Source organism: Eubalaena glacialis, chromosome 6, assembly GCF_028564815.1.
Source record: "Eubalaena glacialis isolate mEubGla1 chromosome 6, mEubGla1.1.hap2.+ XY, whole genome shotgun sequence".
Taxonomy (NCBI): domain Eukaryota; kingdom Metazoa; phylum Chordata; class Mammalia; order Artiodactyla; family Balaenidae; genus Eubalaena; species Eubalaena glacialis.
Window position 1 is genome coordinate 106,071,752 of NC_083721.1, and position 20,548 is coordinate 106,092,299.

At 36.8% G+C, this 20,548-nt stretch overlaps 1 protein-coding gene across 2 annotated transcripts in view; it reads left to right on the forward strand.

Annotated features, from left to right (window-relative positions):
• The window catches only part of IFT80 (intraflagellar transport 80), a 119,766-nt gene that overhangs the window by 57,026 nt on the left and 42,192 nt on the right, over positions 1-20,548 (forward strand). For both annotated transcript variants that reach the window (XM_061193489.1, XM_061193488.1), the window contains exon 9: positions 19,205-19,384. In XM_061193489.1, coding sequence (XP_061049472.1) covers positions 19,205-19,384 — 180 coding nt within the window. The remainder of the gene's footprint in view (positions 1-19,204; positions 19,385-20,548) is intronic.

Here is a 20,548-nt window from a genome sequence, read left to right on the forward strand (position 1 = left end):
AAAAATACCAGAATCAACTTTTTCAGAGCTCTGGAATCTAATCCAAAACTTTGTAGCAACCAGGGAAATGCTTAATGAAGAAAGAAAGAGGGTGCTAAATTTTGGTAAGAAAGCATTGTGGCGTTTTTTGCTTACCTGCCTACCATCCCCCATTCCCAGCTTGGCAGTGGCCACGGGAATGGCAGCCTGAGTTCTGGTACAGCTTGTTGGTGCCAGGGGAACAATATGGACCATGTTCTCAGAAAACTGTAGTTATGCTTTTTGGTTCCCCTGAGACACCTGCACAGAGGCTTGTCTTTGTTTTGCCTTCCTTGGAAATCTCTCAGAGCTGGAGTAGCTTCCCAGGTGGCATCTGTTGAAAGCATGTAAAGACATACTACCCACAGCCACTTGGGGCAAGGGATGGTGAATGGGGCAAGCTGCAGGTAGACCAAAAAAGCCTGGGAAGGAAGAGGCTGAGGAGGAAGATGTATGGAAAAATAAGGGCTTTGGACAGCTGTCACATATACTGAGGAATTCAGTGTGCAACACACATGCTCAGGGCCAGACACACAGAAAAGACTTTAGAGGAGTATTACTGGCAGGTCTTTGGGCTCTGCACAGGCAGGAGGTGAAGGCTAAGGCTGAATTATAGGTGGCCTGGCTAAGTGTTGAAGGAGTGCCCCAGCTCAGAGCCCATTGGCAGAGAGTATTTTTTTCTTTGTTTTTGGCTCTGTCAGGTTGGTAGCTGACCACTGAGACAATAGAATGAAGACTTCAGTGACCATCCATGAAAGGAATACAGTCTTTGCAAAAATAATTTGGAAAAGTCACTAAATAAACAGATGACTGTATCCCTCAAAAAGAAACAACATCAAGCCCTGGTGAGGGGGGAAGAATTTGATTTCCAGAGTTTACCACATAATAATACTCAAAACGTCTACTTTTTAACAAAAAATTACAAGTATACAAAGTATGGCTCATTCATAGGAAAAAAAGAAATAGAAACTCCCTCCAGAAGCCCATCATTGGACTTAACTATACAAAGACTTTAAATCAGTGGTCTTATAGAAATTATAAAAAAGAACCAAATAGAAAATCTTTAACTGAAAAAAAAATGAGCAAAGGATAAAAGAAGTGTATTGTAAATGCCTCCAGAACCCCCAAGTATATTCAGTTTCTTCATTTTTTCATTTTTTCTAATGCCATTTCCCACTCATCAGAAAATGGGAAAATGGGCCTCCTCATAAAGTGTTGAAGTACAGCTTTTCTCAAGCATAATTTGGCAAGGTCTATCAAGATCCTTGAAGTCTTTGACACAGCTATTATACTTCCAAGGAAGCTTAAAAATGCACTGCATATTCATTTGTTCATTTATTTTCATATTCATTAATTTCTTTGCAAATGTTTATTGAGAATCTATTATGTGCCAGGCACTTGCCCTAGGTGTTAAAGAAGCAGCAGTAAATGGGACTTCCCTGGTAGTCCCATTTGGGTTCAGTGGTAAAGAATCCGCCTTCCAATGCAGGGGATGTGTGTTCTATCCCTGGTCGGGGAACTAAGATCCCACATGCCATGGGGCAACTAAGCCCACGTGCCACAACTACTGAGCTCGGGTGCCTCAATGAGAGAGCCCGAGTGCAGAGTGCCGCAAACTACAGAACCCACGTGCCCTGGAGCCTGCGTACCACAACTAGAGAGAGAAAACCCACACACCACAACTAGAGAGAAGCCCGTGCGCCGCAGTGAAAGATCCCACGTGCCGCAACTAAGACCCGATGCAGCCCAAAAAAAAAATAATAAAGATAATAAAAAGAGGACTTCCCTGGTGGCGCAGTGGTTAAGAATCCACCTGCCAATGCAGGGGACACGGGTTCGAGCCCTGGTCTGGGAAGATCCCACATGCCGTGGAGCAACTAAGCCCGTGCGCCACAACTACTGAGCCTGCGCTCTAGAGCCTGAGAACCACAACTACTGAAGTCCACGTGCCACAACTACTGAAGCCCATGCGCCTAGAGCCCGTGCTCTGTAACAAGAGAAGCCACCTCAATGAGAAGCCTGCGCACTGCAACAAAGAGTAGCCCCCGCTCACTGCAACTAGAGAAAGCCCGCGCACAGCAACGAAGACCCAACGCAGCCAAAAATAAATAAATAAATAAATAAATAATAAAAAAATAATAATAATAAAAAGAAAAAAAAAAGAAACAGCAGTAAACAAAAATAAATTCCCTGCTCTTGAGCGTTTTTATTCCAGCAGACCAAAGACTATAAACAAACAGAATGAATACATGATACGTTAAGTGGTAATAAATGCTATAAAAAAATAAAGGTAGGTATGGGAGATGGCATTATTCTAGGAGAAGTGGTCAGGGAACATCAGACACAAACTAAAATTTTCCCCTGGATTCCATAATACATTTTATTTTTACCTTTGATTTTTTTAAATGCATGATTCAAATATGTAAGGTAAAAACTTTAAAATTAACATAGTTATTATAAATAAATACACAGAATATATTAATGAATTGCATTATATTACGTTAAGTGGAACAGAATTCAAGGGAAAAGATCTGAATATATAAAGTACCTTTGGCCAGATTTTAAATTAACTGACGTCATTGCTTTTATTTATCAGCAGGTGGTGCTATTGCTTATGTAAGAGAGAACTTTTTTCATTTTCTCTGTTCTTGAATATCAGTTAGTCATTATAATAAAAAGTCTTCCCTCCATTCATTCTCCCATTCAGTTAAAATAATTGCAATGATTCATCATCTGCAGTAACTGGTCATACTGCTATATGTAACTTTTCATTGTCAATTATGTATGTCAACACGTAATTTAAGACAGCTTGCAATTTGCTAATTCCTGGTATATTAGAGAGAATATTGATATTAAAAATCGTTAGTGTACCTTAAAGAAAAATAAGAAACTTTGCGTCTATTTTCTTTTCCTCCTAAACTTAATTTGTGAATGCATAATTTTATGAATTGAATTAATCCAGCTTGGCTAAAGATATGCTTTTGAGGATCCTTTTACTCTAGTATATTTATATAGAAGTAGTAAAGAGAAGAGTGAAGTTGACATTTAGGAAGTACTTTTAAAAGTTGTTATAATCAAGTCATGTTTTTTTTAGTTTAAATAGCTCTCATTTCCCTGTTGGGAATTTGACAGAATACAGAGAAAAAAAATGGTATCCTAAGCAATTTGACAGAATACAGGGGAAAAAAATGGTATTCTCCCTCAAAGAGATGTAATATCCTTTAATACGTCAACAATTTGAAGACGAATTCTCATTTGTTCTCTGCATTGTGCTGTCCAGTATGATTGCTTATTTTATTTTATTTTATTTTATTTTATTTTAATGTAGGAATAGTATTGATATGTTTGTAGAGCCCTGGAGTCAAGACTCCAGTGGTGAATTTACAAAGTTAAAGGTTTCTTCTGGGCCTTCAGGTTCTTCATCTATAAAATAGATGATCTGGGCTAAGTGATCGCCTCTCTCCTTTCAACTCCACAGTTCTGTGATGCCTTTTCCATGGGCACTGGACATATAGCTTGCTTCCTTTCCTGAGTAGTATTAGTGTGGTGCTTCTTTGTTTTTTAAAGTAAGGTTTGTAGAGGAGGAAGTAGCACTCTACATGATGTGCCAGAAGTGGGAAAAACTGAGGTAGTGCTAGAGAAGTGTGGCTGATCCTAGAACTTCAGCCTTATCCTACATTTTTTTATAGTTGGGTGCAAGTAACAGAAACCATTAAGCAAAAAAGAGCAATTTGCTCTAAAATTACAGGGTTATCTTCTAGAAGCCAGAGCAAGGATGTAGCTAGGCCTCAGGAATCAGAAACTGGAATGCTAAGAAAACACACAAAGTGGTTCCCTTGTGCCTTTTGCCTCTGCTTTTCTCTCTGCATATCCCTCCTCTTTTTCCTTTCCCAGCAAACTGACCCCTCCCCAACCCTCCCCAGTTTACCTGCTGGAAAGTGACAAATGTCAACAGTTCTCAAGTATACATCTCTACTCAGGAGAGTAGCCAGACTGAGATAAGACTCTTAGTCCTAGTTTTAAATACCCTCAGGGAAGGGGTCACTGGCCCAACCTTGGTTAAGAACTCATGCCTGGTCAGTCAGGTTGGGGTATGTTGTATAAACATGGCCATCAGGACTCTAATGCAGTAACCATAGGGGTTGCTGGAGAGGGCCAGGTCCTAGAAAATAGAGGAGGTTGCCATTTGTGTTTCAAAGCCTCCTTAGCCATATTTGCCAAAAATTTTCAGTTTAATTCTCTGAGAGTTTTTCTTTCTACATGAATAAATTTCTGTCTTTATAATGAAAATTAGAATTGTATTTTCAGATTTGCTATAAAACCAACTTTGCTAGAAACCATAAAGCCATAAAATATAAACATAAAGTAAGGGAACTGGGCTGCCTTTACAGTAATAAGACCCTGTTGTCCAGAATTGAGAAACTTAACAAACAGTACAACATCAGAGTTCTATTACAGAATTTACTTTTAATCTTTTTAAAATCAACACTTAAGGGCTTCCTTGGTGGTGCAGTGGTTAAGAATCGCCTGACAATGCAGGGGACACGGGTTCTAGCCCTGGTCTGGGAAGATCCCACATGCCGCAGAGCAACTAAGCCCGTGCGCCACAACTACTGAGCCTGCGCTCTAGAGCCTGTGAGCCACAACTACAGAGCCCTCATGCCACAACTACTGAAGCCCGCGCGCCTAGAGCCCGTGCTCCGCGACAAGAGAAGCCACTGCAATGAGAAGCCCACGCACCACAACGAAGAGTAGCCTCCGCTTGCCGCAACTAGAGAAAGCCCGCGCGCAGCAACAAAGACCCAATGCAGCCCAAAATAAAATAAATAAATTTATTTAAAAATAAACCACTTAACATATAGATGTTCCACAAATGTTGCATTTTTTAAAAAATTATTTTATTTATTTATTTTTTTGGCTGTGTTGGGTCTTTGTTGCTGCACGCGGGCTTTCTCTAATTGTGGTGCACAGGCTTCTCATTGTGGTGGCTTCTCGTTGCAGAGCACAGGCTCTAGGCACGCAGGCTTCAGTAGTTGTGGCACATGGGCTCAGTAGTTGTGGCGCATGGGCTTAGTTATTCCACGCCATGTGGGATCTTCCCGGACCAGGGCTCGAACCCGTGTCCTCTGCATTGACAGGCGGATTCTTAACCACTGTGTCACCAGGGAAGTCCAAATATTGAGTTTTAACGCATCATTGTACAGACAAAATATATTGTTTTGGTTTTTAATGACTTACATTAACTCAACTGATGTAATTCAGTTAATGACTTCCATTGTAGCATTTTGACTAGTTTTACTAGAATTGATCCATTTAGTCAGTTTGGTTGATGTTTTTGAGATGGCTAGTTTAAAATTTGTAAATCTTTGGCTTTTAATTTGCTCCTTGGATTTTTTAAAATTTTAAAAGTCGTGTTTGGTTGAAGTCATGGTTAAGCTCTGGGAAGGAAGGCTTGCTTAAAGACACAGGCACATTCATTCATCCATTCAACAAATATTCGTGTGTGTTAAGTTCTGTGTGATACTCTGACTATTCAAGGAATAACATCCATACCTGTACTCTAGGAGTAGCTCACCTCTTTTGAGAGTACTGATATGTAAACAGATAATGTAATAACATAGTTATTTAATGGCAAAGGTTATAATTGTGGGAGAATGAATAAAGAATAGAATAATGGTAAATTTTCAGATATGTCTGTACTTATTTTGGATGAGGCTAAATTGGTTAAAGTAAAATTCCTCTCTGGTGGAATAACTTAAAAAACATTAAAAAACCTTTTTTTAAATGAACAACAAACCATGTGTTGTTGTTTTTCACCAAGAAGCACAAATATGAATTTGCTTTTTTCTGATTTTGATACCTAAAAATCTAAATATAATTCTCTATTTCTAGAAACACAGAACTTTACTTCTGTTTGACAAATGTTCTCTAGATGTGCATATGCTAAAATCACACAAAATACATGGGCCTTTCCAGCTCTGACTCCTCATACGCAGTATGTCATTGTTCCTCTGCCCTCCATTTGGGGGAGAAGCTGTAGTTTCCTCTTCTAAAATATCTCTCATATTTTCTTTTATTTATAAATACCTCATAAATCAAACTTCAATATTCACACATTCTGATTAGTCATTGCCAGAGATACCAATCATGACAAAAAAATCCTTTATTTTGATCTAAGAAAAGATGTTGTTTCCTTTTATTTCATTGTCTTTAGTGAAATTATCTTCCCCTTACTTACTCTTCCTTCTTTTAAAGAATTCTACAGATTTTTTAATTAGTCCATATCTAATTATTTACAGTATTATTTGTTAGGGGCCATAGATTTGACAATTTAAAATTGTTCCTTAAGGACTTTTCCCCCCAGTATTCCAAGATTATCCATATTTTCTCTGAGGAAGGCTCTGTCTCATAGTCTAATTTTTCATACTATTAGGAAATATTCCTGAAAAATGATAGCTTTCTTTTTCTTAATATAATCTCAGTGCTTTTTGTACAATTCACATCATGGAATATTAAATGCCTATTTTGCTTGATTCTATAAACTCATTTTGTTCTTTTTTCTTTCTAAAGGCAACCTGTTCAAAAATTTTAAAATATTTTATATATATGTGTGTGTATATATACATATACACACATACACATACATATATATCCTTGATCATTCAGTCCCGCATGAATAATACCAAGATCCTACTACCACTTGGTGACATGGTCAAATTAATGTGACTAAGCCTTTTGAAAGTCAAAACCACAAACCCCAAACTACTTTTTTTTTTAAAATTAATTAATTAATTAATTAATTTATGGCTGTGTTGGGTCTTCGTTTCTGTGCGAGGGCTTTCTCTAGTTGAGGCAAGTGGGGGCCACTCTTCATCGCGGTGCGCGGGCGTCTCACTATCGCGGCCTCTCTTGTTGCGGAGCACAGGCTCCAGACGTGCAGGCTCAGCAATTGTGGCTCACGGGTCTAGTCGCTCCTCGGCATGTGGGATCTTCCCAGACCAGGGCTCGAACCCGTGTCCCCTGCATTGGCAGGCAGAGTCTCAACCACTGCGCCACCACAGAAGTCCCAAACTACTTTTTAAAAGTGGTAAAAATATTGTTTCATGTGTTTATGCTCATATGTGAATCTTCAGTAAAAAAATGAACATGCTTTTAAAGTACCCAAATTGATTGCTATAATTTTGTGGTAGGCCAAATAATGGGCCCCCAAAGATGCCCATGCCCTAATCCCCAGAACCTGTGAATGTTACCTTAAATGGCAAAAGGGACTTTGCACATATAGTTAAGGGTGTGGACCTTTAGATGGTAACACCATCCTGGATTACTCAGGATGACCCAAACTAATCATATGAGTACTTAAAAGCAGAGAATCTTTCCCAGCTGGGTTAGAAGATGAAGGACGAGGAGACATTCAAAGTTAGAGCAACTTGACCTCTGTTGCTGGCTTTAAAGGAGGGGGAAGGGGACCCACAGCCAAGGAATGCAGGTGGCCTCTAGAACCTACGAATGGCCAGCATGGAAATGGGGACCTCAGTCCTACAAGTGTAAGAAACTGAATTCTGCTAATATCCTGAATAATCAAGGAAATGGATCCTCCCCCAAAGCCTCTGAAAAGAAATGCAGCCTTGCCAACAACACCTTTATTTTAGCTTAGTGAAACCCATGTTGGATTTATGACCTATAGAACTGTAAGATAATAAAGTTGTGTTGTTTTAAGCCTCTAAGTTTGTGGTAATTTGTTACAGCAGTAATAGAAAAACATCTATGTAACTGAGGTACGGAGCCAATCTTAGCAATGAGTTACATGGGTGGAATGTTTGGAGAAGGCTTTCACCACCTCTTCACTGGTGTCAAATTTTCTCCTATTAGCTTTATTGCTTTGCTTTAAGAACTTGTTATTTCTTAAAATATAATAGTATCATGGGAGTAACACATTGAACTTGTTGTTATCAGGTTCTTTTCTAGGTAATTTGGCTAGCCGAGAGCAGATTTTGGATGAGAGTGTGAAAAGAGAGGCATAGATATTATTACCCAGGGAGATTTTTTTTTTTTTTAAGAGCTTCTTTTTATTTATTTATTTATTTATTTATTTTTGGCTGCGTTGGGTCTTCGTTTCTGTGTGAGGGCTCTCTCTAGTTGCAGCAAGCGGGGCCCACTCTTCATCGCGGTGCGCGGGCCTCTTACTATCGTGGCCTCTCTTGTTGCGGAGCACAGGCTCCAGACGCGCAGGCTCAGTAGTTGTGGCTCACAGGCCTAGTTGCTCCGTGGCATGTGGGATCTTCCCAGACCAGGGCTCGAACCCGTGTCCCCTGCATTGGCAGGCAGATTCTCAACCGCTGCGCCACCAGGGAAACCCGGGAGATGGGTTTTTATGGGGAGAATTTTTGGCTAGCCATAGAACACCATCAAGGTCCTGGATATTTGGGGAGGTGCCAGTGATATTTGCCCATAGCCAAAGCTAAACTGGCCAGCCTGACAACTTTTAAAGACTGCCTTTGGACAAAAATACAGGCATACCTCAGAGATATTGCTGGAGATATTTCGGGTTTGGTTCTAGACCATCACAATAAGGCAAATATCAAAATAAAGGGAGTCACATGAATTTTTTGGTTTCCTGGTGCCTATAAAAGTTATGTTTACACTATACTGTAGTCTGTTATGTGTGCAATAGCATTATGTTTAAAAAAAACAATGTGCATACCTTAATTAAAAAATAATCTGTTGGTAAAGAAATGCTAGCCATCATCTGAGCTTTCAGCGGTCATAATCTTTTGCTGGTGGAGGGTCTTGCCTGGATGTTGATGCTGCTGCCTTATGAGGGTGGTGACTGCTGAAGGGTGGGGTGGCTGTGGACATGTCTTAAAATAAGGATCGATCGACTCTTCCTTTCACAGACAGTTTCTCTGTAGCACGCAATGCTGTTTGACGGCATTTTACCCGCAGTAGAACTTCTTTCAAAATTGGCGTTAATCCTCTTAAACCCTGCCACTGCCTTATTAACTAAGTTCATATTATATTCTAAATCCTTTGATGTCATTTCTATAATCTTAACAACATCTTCCCTAGGAGTAGATTCCATCTCAAGAAACCACTTTCTTTGCTCATCCAGAAGAAGCAACTCTTCATCCGTTAAACTTTTATTATGAGATTGTAGTAATTTGGTCACATCTTCAGTCTCCAGTTATAAAATGGTAACGTCAAAAATCACTGATCATAGATCACTGTAACAAATACAATAATAACGAAAAAGTTTGAAATATTGCTAGAATTACCAAAATGTGACACAGAGACATGAGGTGACCAAATGCTATTGGAAGAACATTGCTTGATAGGCCTGCTCAACACAGGGTTGCCACAAACCTTCAATTTGTAAAAAATGCAATATCTACAATGTACAAGAAAGTAAAGTGCAATAAAACAAAGTATGCCTGTATATTGCGAAGTCTCTCAAAAGCATAACAGCAGCTGACTGTGTATTCTTGTTCAGTGACATAGTGCTTCTTCACAGACAGCTCAAAATAACATTGGTTGAGTAATATTCCATTGTTCAACCAGTATTATTTTGAGCTGCCTGTGAAGAGGCACTATGGAATATTACTCAGCCATAAAAAGAAACGAAATTGAGTTATTTGTAGTGAGGTGGATGGACCTAGAGACTGTCATACAGAGTGAAGTAAGTCAGAAAGAGAAAAACAAATACCGTATGCTAACGCATATGTATGGAATCTTAAAAAAAAAAAATGGTTCTGAAGAACCTAGGGGCCGGACAGGAATAAAGACACAGACATAGAGAATGGACTTGAGGACACAGGGAGGGGGAAGAGTAAGCTGGGACTAAGTGAGAGAGTGGCATGGACTTATATACACTACCAAACGTAAAATAGATAGCTAGTGGGAAGCAGCTGCATAGCACAGGGAGATCAGCTCCGTGCTTTGTGACTACCTAGAGGGGTGGGATAGGAGGGTGGGAGGGAGATACGAGAGGGAGGAGATATGGGGATATATGTATATGTATAGCTGATTCACTTCGTTATAAAGCAGAAACTAGCACACCATTGTAAAGCAATTATACTCCAATAAAGATGTTAAAAAAAAAAATTGGTGTTTTACTTAGATAACGTATTGTGAATACAGATCACATTTGTGTTCCATAAACTTTTATAATAATTACTTTTTCTGTTGTTTTTCTTGTTTTTTTACTCATTCATATTGTTATTTTTTTTATAAATTATTTTCACTTATCCAAGTCAAAAGTAATTTATGTATACTTTTTCATATTCTGTATTCTAAGAAAACCGTGTTAGCTACAATTTATTGCTTGGAATTATGAAAGAAAATAGAAAACCGTACCAGTATTGTGAAGGCACAAATAGTAATTAGTATTAAATAGTTTAATTAAATACACAAGACAGCTTATATATTGAAGAAATTTATGGCAAAAAACAGTATAACAAAAATAATGATAACAAAAAATAGAAAAAATAATACCCATAACCATAACATACAAAAAAATCAAATATTTTCATTTTCTGTGTACCTTACAAGTCATTGAGCAGACATTTTTACATGATTATGATTACTATAAATATATATTTTTATATATATCCTTTTATTTTTTAGTATTGATGTTTACTTATTTTAGATCAATATTATGTCTCAAAATATGAAAACAAAGTATAATTTCAATAAAATAGGTTGGGGGGAATGAAAATGGCAGAGGCAGCATTTTTTAAAAATTGAGATAAAACATATACAGTATCTTATGTGTACAGCTCAGTATTATTTACATATACAAGTACCCAAGAAACCATCACCCATATTGATATAGAACATTATCAACAACCCAGAAATTTCCTTTGTGCCTCCCCCCATCAGTTACCCCTCCACAGTAATTACTATTCTGACTTCTGTCATCACAGATCAGTTTTGCTTGTTTTGACCTTCATATACATGAAATCATACAGTATTTACACTTTTGTCTGACTTTTTCCATTCAACCATATATCTGTGAGATTTATCCATGTTGTTGGGTATAGTGGCATAGTTTCTCAATCCTCTCAGATCTCCTCATAAAACAGAGAAAGGAAAAGACTATAACCAAAACCTACAGATAGCAACCACAGCAAAAGTGGGTGGTACTCTATCCCTACAAAACCCTAAATACAAGTGATTTTCCCAGAAGTACCATTGACATGTATACATGGTATCAGCATCTGTGTATGAGGAAGCAGAGCAAAGGTAGCCAGGTTTCTAAGACCACAAGAAAAGAAGAACTCCCAAATCACCAACAAATACCTGAAAGTGAGACACACCAATCTGAGAACAGCAGCTGAAGCTGGAAAGAAATTTCTGTAGAATCCAATTCTGAGTAAGTGCAAGGGGATCATGACAGGATCTGACAGTGCTGGAGATGTCTGGGTCGAATGTACTCTTCAAACTAACACATCAAGCTTCCTTTTGGGACAAAGCCCTGTACTGCAGAAATTGCTGAGATTAAAATCCAGTTTGATTAGAACACACACAATTGAGCAAAGATGAGAATAGATCCAAATAAAATAGGAGAAGAAGCAGAGAATGCTAGTCTCAAAAAATGGAGGCTTTTTTTTTTTTTTTAATCACTGTGAGAAAATAACAGAAGAGAGAGCTCTAGAGCTATCCTTCTGGAACATCCCTTCCTCCCAAAAGTACAGCAAAACCCATTTCACTTAAAAATGAGCAGATCAGGATCACAGTCAAATCACATAATGTTGCCAAAGACAACAAAACCGTGCCATAAACAGACAAGCACTGCAACCAGTTAATTCAAAAGAAGTTGAAGGATGTTTTAAAACCATGACAAAAGCCATGAAATAACCATAGAAATCAGAATTAGAAAAACTAGGAAATGAGGTGATGGGAGAATGGGAGACTTTTAAGGAGAGGTGACAGAACTCAGGAGGGAATTATTTAAAAAAGGAAAAATTATTACAGAAATGAAGACCAAACTAGAAGTAATATAAGAGCAAATGAACACAGTGGATGATGCCTTAAAATAAATAGAATGTGAAATGGAAGCAAGGAAATGGCAAAAGACATATAAAGTTTGATAGAAAGTGATAGATACAGAAGATTGGCAGAGAAAATCTGAAATACATATAATAGGAATCTTTAAAGGAGAAGTCCAAGGCAATGAACAGAAAAATACTGAAAGCCACTATTCAAGAAAGATTTTCTCAGACCTAAGGGATCTGAAATTGATATTGAAAAGGCATAACAGATACCTAGGAAAATTGACCCAGATGGCCAACACCCAGATATACACTAATAAAACTGTAGGAGTTTAAAGAAGAAGAAATAAGTCCTGTGGGCATCCAAGGAAAAGAACAAGTCACTCATAAAGGGAGGAAAATCAGAATGCCGTCAGATTTTAATAGCGTCACTATACAATGCTTAACATAGGATACTACAGCTATTCTGACTTTTAAGTGTAAAGGTCATAAGCATACTGGTATAAACATGCAAGAACTCAAGGAATGTTATTCCCATGAGTCTTTCAAGGAGTCTACTGGAGAATTTTAGCTTCAGCTATAGCAATCAGGAAGTCACATGTATGGATATACAGAGTACGTAAAAACATATTGATCATACTATCAATAGCTATAAAAGAATATGTATATCCATATACTACAATAGATAATGTCTTCATATTGGACATATTTGTATCACTACTCCTACCCCTTTCTTAGATAAATGCTGGTGCGTGCACACACACACACAGAGACACACACACAGCTGTGCACATACACACTTATAATGAAGGAAGATATAAGGATAAAACAAAATTAAAAAATAATTATCAATATTGAGAAGGAGAGAATAGGAGAGAGAAAAGGGATAGAAGTTGGACTTCTTTGATTGTACCTTGTTTTATATACTTTTTGAGTAAATTTAATTTTGATACCCTGTAAATATTTTACATAATTATAAAACAAAATTAAATTTTTAGAAAGCAATTCCTAAAACCAAAGTAAATAAAAAAATGCGCCTAATTGTGTATTCAGTCATTTGTATACCTACCCGGAGAGGAGCTAGTCCAAATGACTTTAAATGATTTGATTGTCTGTTCCTTGTACTTACAGTAGAGACTCAACAGAAAATTATCCTAAGACTTTGGAAAACATTTTGACAGTTCCTCAAAATGTTAAACGTAGAGTTACCACAGACACAGCAATTCCACTCCGAGGTATGTTTACAAGAGAATTGAAAACATGTCCACACAGTAACCTATACACAGATGTTCATAGCAGCATTATTCATAATAGTAAAAAAAGTTGAAAAACTCAAATGCCCATCAAATGATGAATGGAGAAACAAAATATGGTATATCCATACAATACTATATTACTTGACAATAAAAAGGAATGACATACTGATGCATGCTACAACATGGATGAACCCTGAAAGCATTATGCTAAGTGAAAGAAGCCAGTCACAAAAGGCCACATAGTGTATTATTTCATTTACATGAAATGGCCAGAATAGAAAATGAAAGTAGATTAGTGGTTACCAGGAGCTTGGGGGTGAGGGTGGGGGGAATGAGAGTGTCTGCTAATGGACACGTGTTTCTTTTTGTGGTGATAAACATGTTCTGAAATTAGTAGTGGTGATGGTTGCACAACTCTGACTACACTAAAAAAACTACTGAATTCTATAAAAGGGTGAATTTTATAACGTGAAATATATCTCAATAAAGTTGTCAGTTTTTAAAAAAGGGAAATAAGCTTAAGGGCAAAAGAATGAAAAAAAATTTTTTAACTCTTTTGTAACTATTTGCTTGTGTTGATGTTGTTATTCTGAGTATTTATATTGATGCTCTTAAGAGCTGGGATTTTTGGCTAAGTGAAAGCAGATACTGAGGTAAGATTGGAGAGGGTAAATAAAAATCCTACAGTTCCTGGATTTGAATTGGAAGTATCAGTTTGAGTTATTGAAAAAATTTCTTAGTTCTGTCTATTAAAAAGGCCTAGAAAAGGCTTTAATGATCAACTCAGTAACAGCAAGCGCCCTTAGCACTTGGGGGGTGTTTTTCAGTACCATTTTCCGTATTTCCATAAAGTGCACCATGACTCACTGAAGAAAAGACTGATGCCAGGTGTGGGTCAGGAAATATAAAAATGAGACTGGAACATTTTGTCATTGTACAAAGCAGGGGAAGTGATCAAAGACTACAGGGTTCTGTCAAAAAGATTAAAGAACCAACTGAAAGGGGATTCCACTCGCTAAAATTGGGCCAATTGGAGCACTGTATTTATAAAAACACATCAAATATGTTAAAATTAATGAGTTCTTGATACTAAACAGTAACATTTCTTGGTTACATTTGGAAGTTACAAGGGAACCAACTGGTATAATGAATCTTTATTTACCCATTACTCAACAATTATTAACTAATGGCTAATTCTTATCTCATCTATACCACCACCTACTTCTCCATGGCTCAGATCATTTAGAGCAAATCCCTGACATTACATCTTTTCATCACTAAATATTTCAGTATATATCACTAACACAAAGACTTCTTTTTTAACCTAACCTCAATACCATTATTACACCTAAAAACAGTTAACAGTACTTTCTTAATATTATCAATTATCTACTGATAATATTGTCACTATTCAAATTTATATTTTTGAAAACTAATAATTAAGGGGAAATAATCAAGAATTTATTCTGCCTTTGATATATGAACTGTATCCCAGGGTAACCAAATAGTTGAGGAGACGTTTCTTTTTGTAGTACTATTACAGTTAGTAAATGAAGAAAGAAGGATTGGAATATTACCATTTTGCAACTGTAAGTGAATTAGTCCTCCTAGGCAATGGTTATCATTTGCTAACAGCATAAGAAGACATTCGGACATTAAATGCTTCCTGCTGGAAGTACACAACATCACTTACGAAGTTTTCTTGCCAAAAAAATCAAACCTGAATCTGATCAAGACTCTAGATCTACCTATCAATTAACAGGAAATAAAGGGGACAGACTAACATGTTAACACCATGAGAATACAGATGGTAAAATCCAGACTATGGGAAACAACAGGACATGACCCAGTTTCTTCAACCACAGAAAATTTCAAGGGAAAAGAACATGTGTAAGGGGAACTTATAGATCAAAAGATATCTAAGAGACTTCGCAACCAATCAAAATGATAGTACCTTATTTGTATCTTAATTCCAACAAACTGAAGACAAAAAAGGACAATTGGAAAAATTTGAACAGTGACTAGATACTATGATAATATTAAGGAGTTATTGTTAATTGTTTTTAGGTTTAATAATGGTATTGAGGTTGGATTAAAAAATCTTTGTGTTTTTAGTGATATATGCGGACGTATTTTGTGATGAAATGATATGATGTCAGTGACAGCTCAAAATGATGTGGGCTGTGGTGGTAGTACACATGAGATAAGAATTACCTATTAGTTGATAATTGTTGGAAACTGGGTAATGGGGCTTCATTATACCAGCCATTCTCAAAGTGTGGTTGCTGGACCAGAAGCTTGAGCACCACCTGGGAACTTGTTAGAATGCAGACACTTTGGCCCCCACCCTAGATCTACTAAATCAGAGAAACTGGAGCCCAGCAATTTATTTTAACAATCCCTCTAGGTAATTCTAATACACATTAAAGTTTGAGAACCACTGCTTTATGTTATTCTTCCTATTATACTTTATGTTTGAAATTCTAATAAAAAGTTTCAAAGAAAAAATTTAGCTTGATGAATGTAAGAAAAATTTATACATAACAAAGAGAAGCTGGATTAGAGGATAAAACAAAGGTCATGTAATTTTCTCAAGTGTTAGCAAATTAATTGGCTTGGTATTAACAGTGAGTCAGCAGCTAATGATAGTCTTAAAGCGAATCACAGATTTTGCTTTTCTCTTAGAACAGTGGTTCTACATTAAAATCACCTAGAGAACTTTTTTTAAAATTAATTAATTAATTTATTTATTTTTGGCTGTGTTGGGTCTTCGTTGCTGCACGCGGGCTTTCTCTAGTTGCAGTAAGTGGGGGCTACTCTTCTTTGCCGTGTGCGCGCTTCTCATTGAGGTGGCTTTTCTTGTTGCAGTGCATGGACTCTAGGCACGTGGGCTCAGTAGTTGTGGCTAATGGGCTGTAGAGCGCAGGCTCAGTAGTTGTGGCGCACAGGCTTAGTTGCTCCGTGGCACGTGGGATCTTCCCGGACCACGGTTCAAACCTGTGTCCCCTGCATTGGCAGGTGGATTCTTAACCACTGCGCCACCAGGGAAGCCCCCAGAGAACTTTTAAGAACATATCCAGACCCCACCCCAAGAAATTCTGGATTTATTTGGTTGTATTCCTGGTTTTTGGTATTTTTTTTGAAAAAAGCTTCCCAGATGATTCTAATGTACAGAGTTGAGGACCAGTGTCCTAACTTTATGATGCTTAAGAATCTCCTGAAGAGCTCATTAAAAGTTTCCTGAACAACCTAAATGTCCATTGACAGATGAGCAGATAAAGAAGATGTGGTGTATATATATACAATGGAATACTACTCAGCCATAAAAAAGAACTAAATAATGCCATTTGCAGCAACATGGATGCAACTAGAGATTATTATACTAATTGAAGTAAGTCAAAAAGAGAAAGACAAATACCATATGAAATCACTTATATGTGGAATCTAAAATGCTGTATGACACAAATGAACCTATCTACGAAACAGAAATAGACTCACAGACATGGAGAACAGACTTGTGGTTGCCAAGGTGGTGGGGGGGGGTTGGGGTAGGGATGGAGTGGGAGTTTGGGGTTAGCAGATGTAAGCTATTATATACAGAATGGATAAACAACAAGGTCCTACTGTATAGCACAGAGAACTATATTCAATATCCTATGATAAACCATAATGGAAAAGAATATTTAAAAAAGAATATTTATATGTATAACTGAATCACTTTCCTGTACAGCAGAAATTAACACAAGATTTTAAATCAACTATACTTCAATAAAAAAAGAAATTAAAAAAGAAAAACAGACTAACAGCAACAAGAAAATTTCCTGGTCCTCATCCCCTAGAGGGTCAGATTCAATAGGATGGTGCGGGGCCTATTAATTTGCATTTCTAACAAGATCACAGGTGATATAGATGGTGCTGGCCTGAGCACATTTTGAGTAACACTACCTTAAACAAAGGGATAGTTTGGTCAAAGAGATTAGCATAAGTGAGAGGGATAGTTAAAAATTCATCTTCAGGGTTCTTGCTGCTAACACCACTAAATTACATCCAGGGAGGCTGCTTCATTTCTTTCTAGTGGTTGGAAATGCAAATGTGAATCCAGTGTTCCATGGCTTATTTGGAGAAGAAAAGAGACTCAGAGCATTAAAAGTCTCTTTAAAGGCACAAATGATAAGCACAGGGAATGTAGCCAGTATTTTATAATAACTTTAAATGGAGTATAATCTAAAAAAATTTTGAATCTCTGTGTTGTACACCTGCAACTAATATAATGTAAATCAACTATACCTCAATTTTAAAAAAAAGGACAAATGATAAATCTTTTTGATTTACCAATAAAAATTATTAACTTTACTGATTGGACAAAATATAACCCTGTCCCCTCAAATTTAGTAACTATTCAAGACTCCTTCTCTGATGATTTGCTTGTGCTTGTATTTTTTTTTTTTTATTACTAGAGTAATTGCAAAGAGGAAGAAATCAGTTAATTTTTTAGAGAGTAAGAATTTAATATAACTTGGGTATCATGGTTCATGTGGACTCTGAAAGAAGTCAGAGGAATGTAGGGTGATGATAATACCTAAAATTTCTTTTCATTTTCTCTTCTTAGGATCGGGCATCATGAGTTCTTAGATAAATATTTGTATGTTTAATTTTAGTAAGATTTTTCTGGGTGATTCAGTTCTTTGGGTATTTTTAAATCATGCTTTAAAGTAAATAGTTTAAAAATATGAATTTTATGTATATATATTTATGCTGCTGATGAAGCAAAGCTTACAGTTTGTTCATTACCTTCTTCATAGTAACGTTATCATAGAGCCTTTTACTTAAGCAATAGTTAGAGATTTGAAGGGGGATGGGAAGGAGTTGAAAAAAAGTGTCAGTGGGTAGTAAGAGTCATACAGCCTTTTTATTGTATATGTGAACTTTTATTGGGAATTTATAGTCTTGTTTTATAGTAGTGTGGATTAGTGAATTTTTTCTATATTTTTTCTATTTTCTCCAAATTTTTTGTCAGTGAGCCCATAGCTGATAATGAATATTAAAACAAACAAACAAAAAACCAATGTAGAACAAAAATAAATACCCACCCAAGGGCAACAACAACAAAAAATCAAGACTTAATTTGACTATAGTCTGTAAGGTTAAAAGAATGGAAAGAGAATATAAATAAATTTAGTCAAATAAATAAATCATCCTTCTAGTAAATATGTGTGTTTCAAGTGAAAGAATGAAAGAAAATGCATATAATACCATCTATGAAAAAGTTTTTTTTTTCTTACTGTCTTATTCACACACACACACACACACACACACACACACACACACGAATCTCCTTTTTCCAGTTGATGCTTATTGATATTGCTAGATTGCTTTCTCAGACAGATAGATTCTAGAAGAGGTTATACTTAACTGCACTGTGAGAAAAAGAAAAAAGGAAAAAATCTATTTACCTGTACTTTCATGGTTTAAGATATGTGTTTTAGAGGTGTTTTAGTTACATTGTGTGTTTAGTTTCAATTTTTAGTGACACTATTGAAATATTGTAACAAATTTTTAGATGTGTGGACTATAGAGATCCTTACGAATTAATAGTAAGATGTCTGTTTTGTTCCTAGGTAATCTTTGTATTTACCTGTTTAGTATTAACTGCTTAAAATTAAATGATGTAAATCAAAATGCTTTGGGTGTTTTGCAGTTCTTGAGCGATTTCATACTCTTTTATCATATTATGTATTCTACTGTATACTTGAAAAATCACATCTGTATCTTCCGTTTCAGTAGGCTATCATTTTATTAAGAAAAATATTTCTAAATAATTCTAGAATAAAGACACATTCTTTAAAAAAATATCATCCTAGTATGTTAACATATGCTCAATTTGAAACTTCTTTAAAATGTTTTTGAAATAAATTGATTCTATTCTTGTTCTTTCTTCCCCAGTGGTCATATGCTTTAGAAAAGCCCAACACTGGCAGCGTATTTAATATCGCATGGTCAATTGATGGCACCCAGATTGCTGGAGCCTGTGGAAATGGACATGTTGTTTTTGCACATGTGGTGGAGCAACGTTGGGAGTGGAAAGATTTTCAAGTAACATTAACTAAAAGAAGGACCATGCAGGTATGATTATGTTTCAGGCTGATTAAATCTTCTTCTTTTCACATTAGTTTACAATACAGAAAATGGAATTATCTTCATTAATTATATTTAAATCAGGTTTATAAAGATTCAGTCATACTAGAAATATTTTAACTATACCATTAGTGACTTTTTCATGACATAAAATAAGAACCTTTCACTGACATAGAATATGAGTGCCCACAGGTACTGAAATTATGGTGTTGAGGCAGGGATGAAATTGAGGCCCCCTAAACCCGAGTTTCTCTGCCAAGTTTATGGTTAACCTCTCTATGCAAAACATTATTCCCTTTCTTGTCCCTCACCTGTTCCCCTCAAGGTTGAGGAGTATCAAAGAAAAGAGGGGATTGAAAGTGAGCAGGACCCTGTGGGGCCCTCCCTGGTACAAAAGCCCATATCTTTGAGTAGTTCTACAGAAACTAAGACCCCAACCCAGCTGGAGGATGGTGACTACATGCTTGACCACAAGCATGTAGACCCCAGACTGGTTGGAACCAGAAGGTTGAGATTCCAGAAACATCACCCTGTTACCTCACCACCAACCAATCAGAAGAAAGTTACATACCCTGCAGCCCTCATCCCAAATCTTATCTTTAAAAACTCTTCCCCCAAAACTGTTGGGGAGTTTGGGCCTTTTGAGCATGAGCTGCCCTTTCTCCTTGCTTAGCCCTTGCAATAAATCTTTCTGTGCTCCAAACTTCAATGTCTTGGTTTGTTTGGCCTCACTGTGCCTCCGGCACATGAACTTGGGTTTGACAACAGGGATAGTGAAACTTGAAGCATTGAGGGAATATGTGGATTCAGTTGAGGAAGAAGGAAAGAAGCTGTAACAAGTTAGATTTAACTGCTGGAGCTGACCTCAAGGCAGACGTAATAACCTGCTGATCACTGTCAGGGTTACATTATTTTATTTATTTATAATTGTATGAGTTTATTTAACCTGATTAAAAAATATTTTTTCCCCCTTTTAAGAATTACCTAAGACAAGCTAAAATGGGAAAAAGTTAGTTGATGAAAGTTAGGAGGAGTGGCCAAAGACAATGTGTTGATGGCAAACTCTCTCCCAAAGGAAAGGGAACTCTATCTTCTTCCTTTCTTTCTCCTGTCCATAGCAGTTGCCTCTATCTTCAGTATTCCGAATTCAGA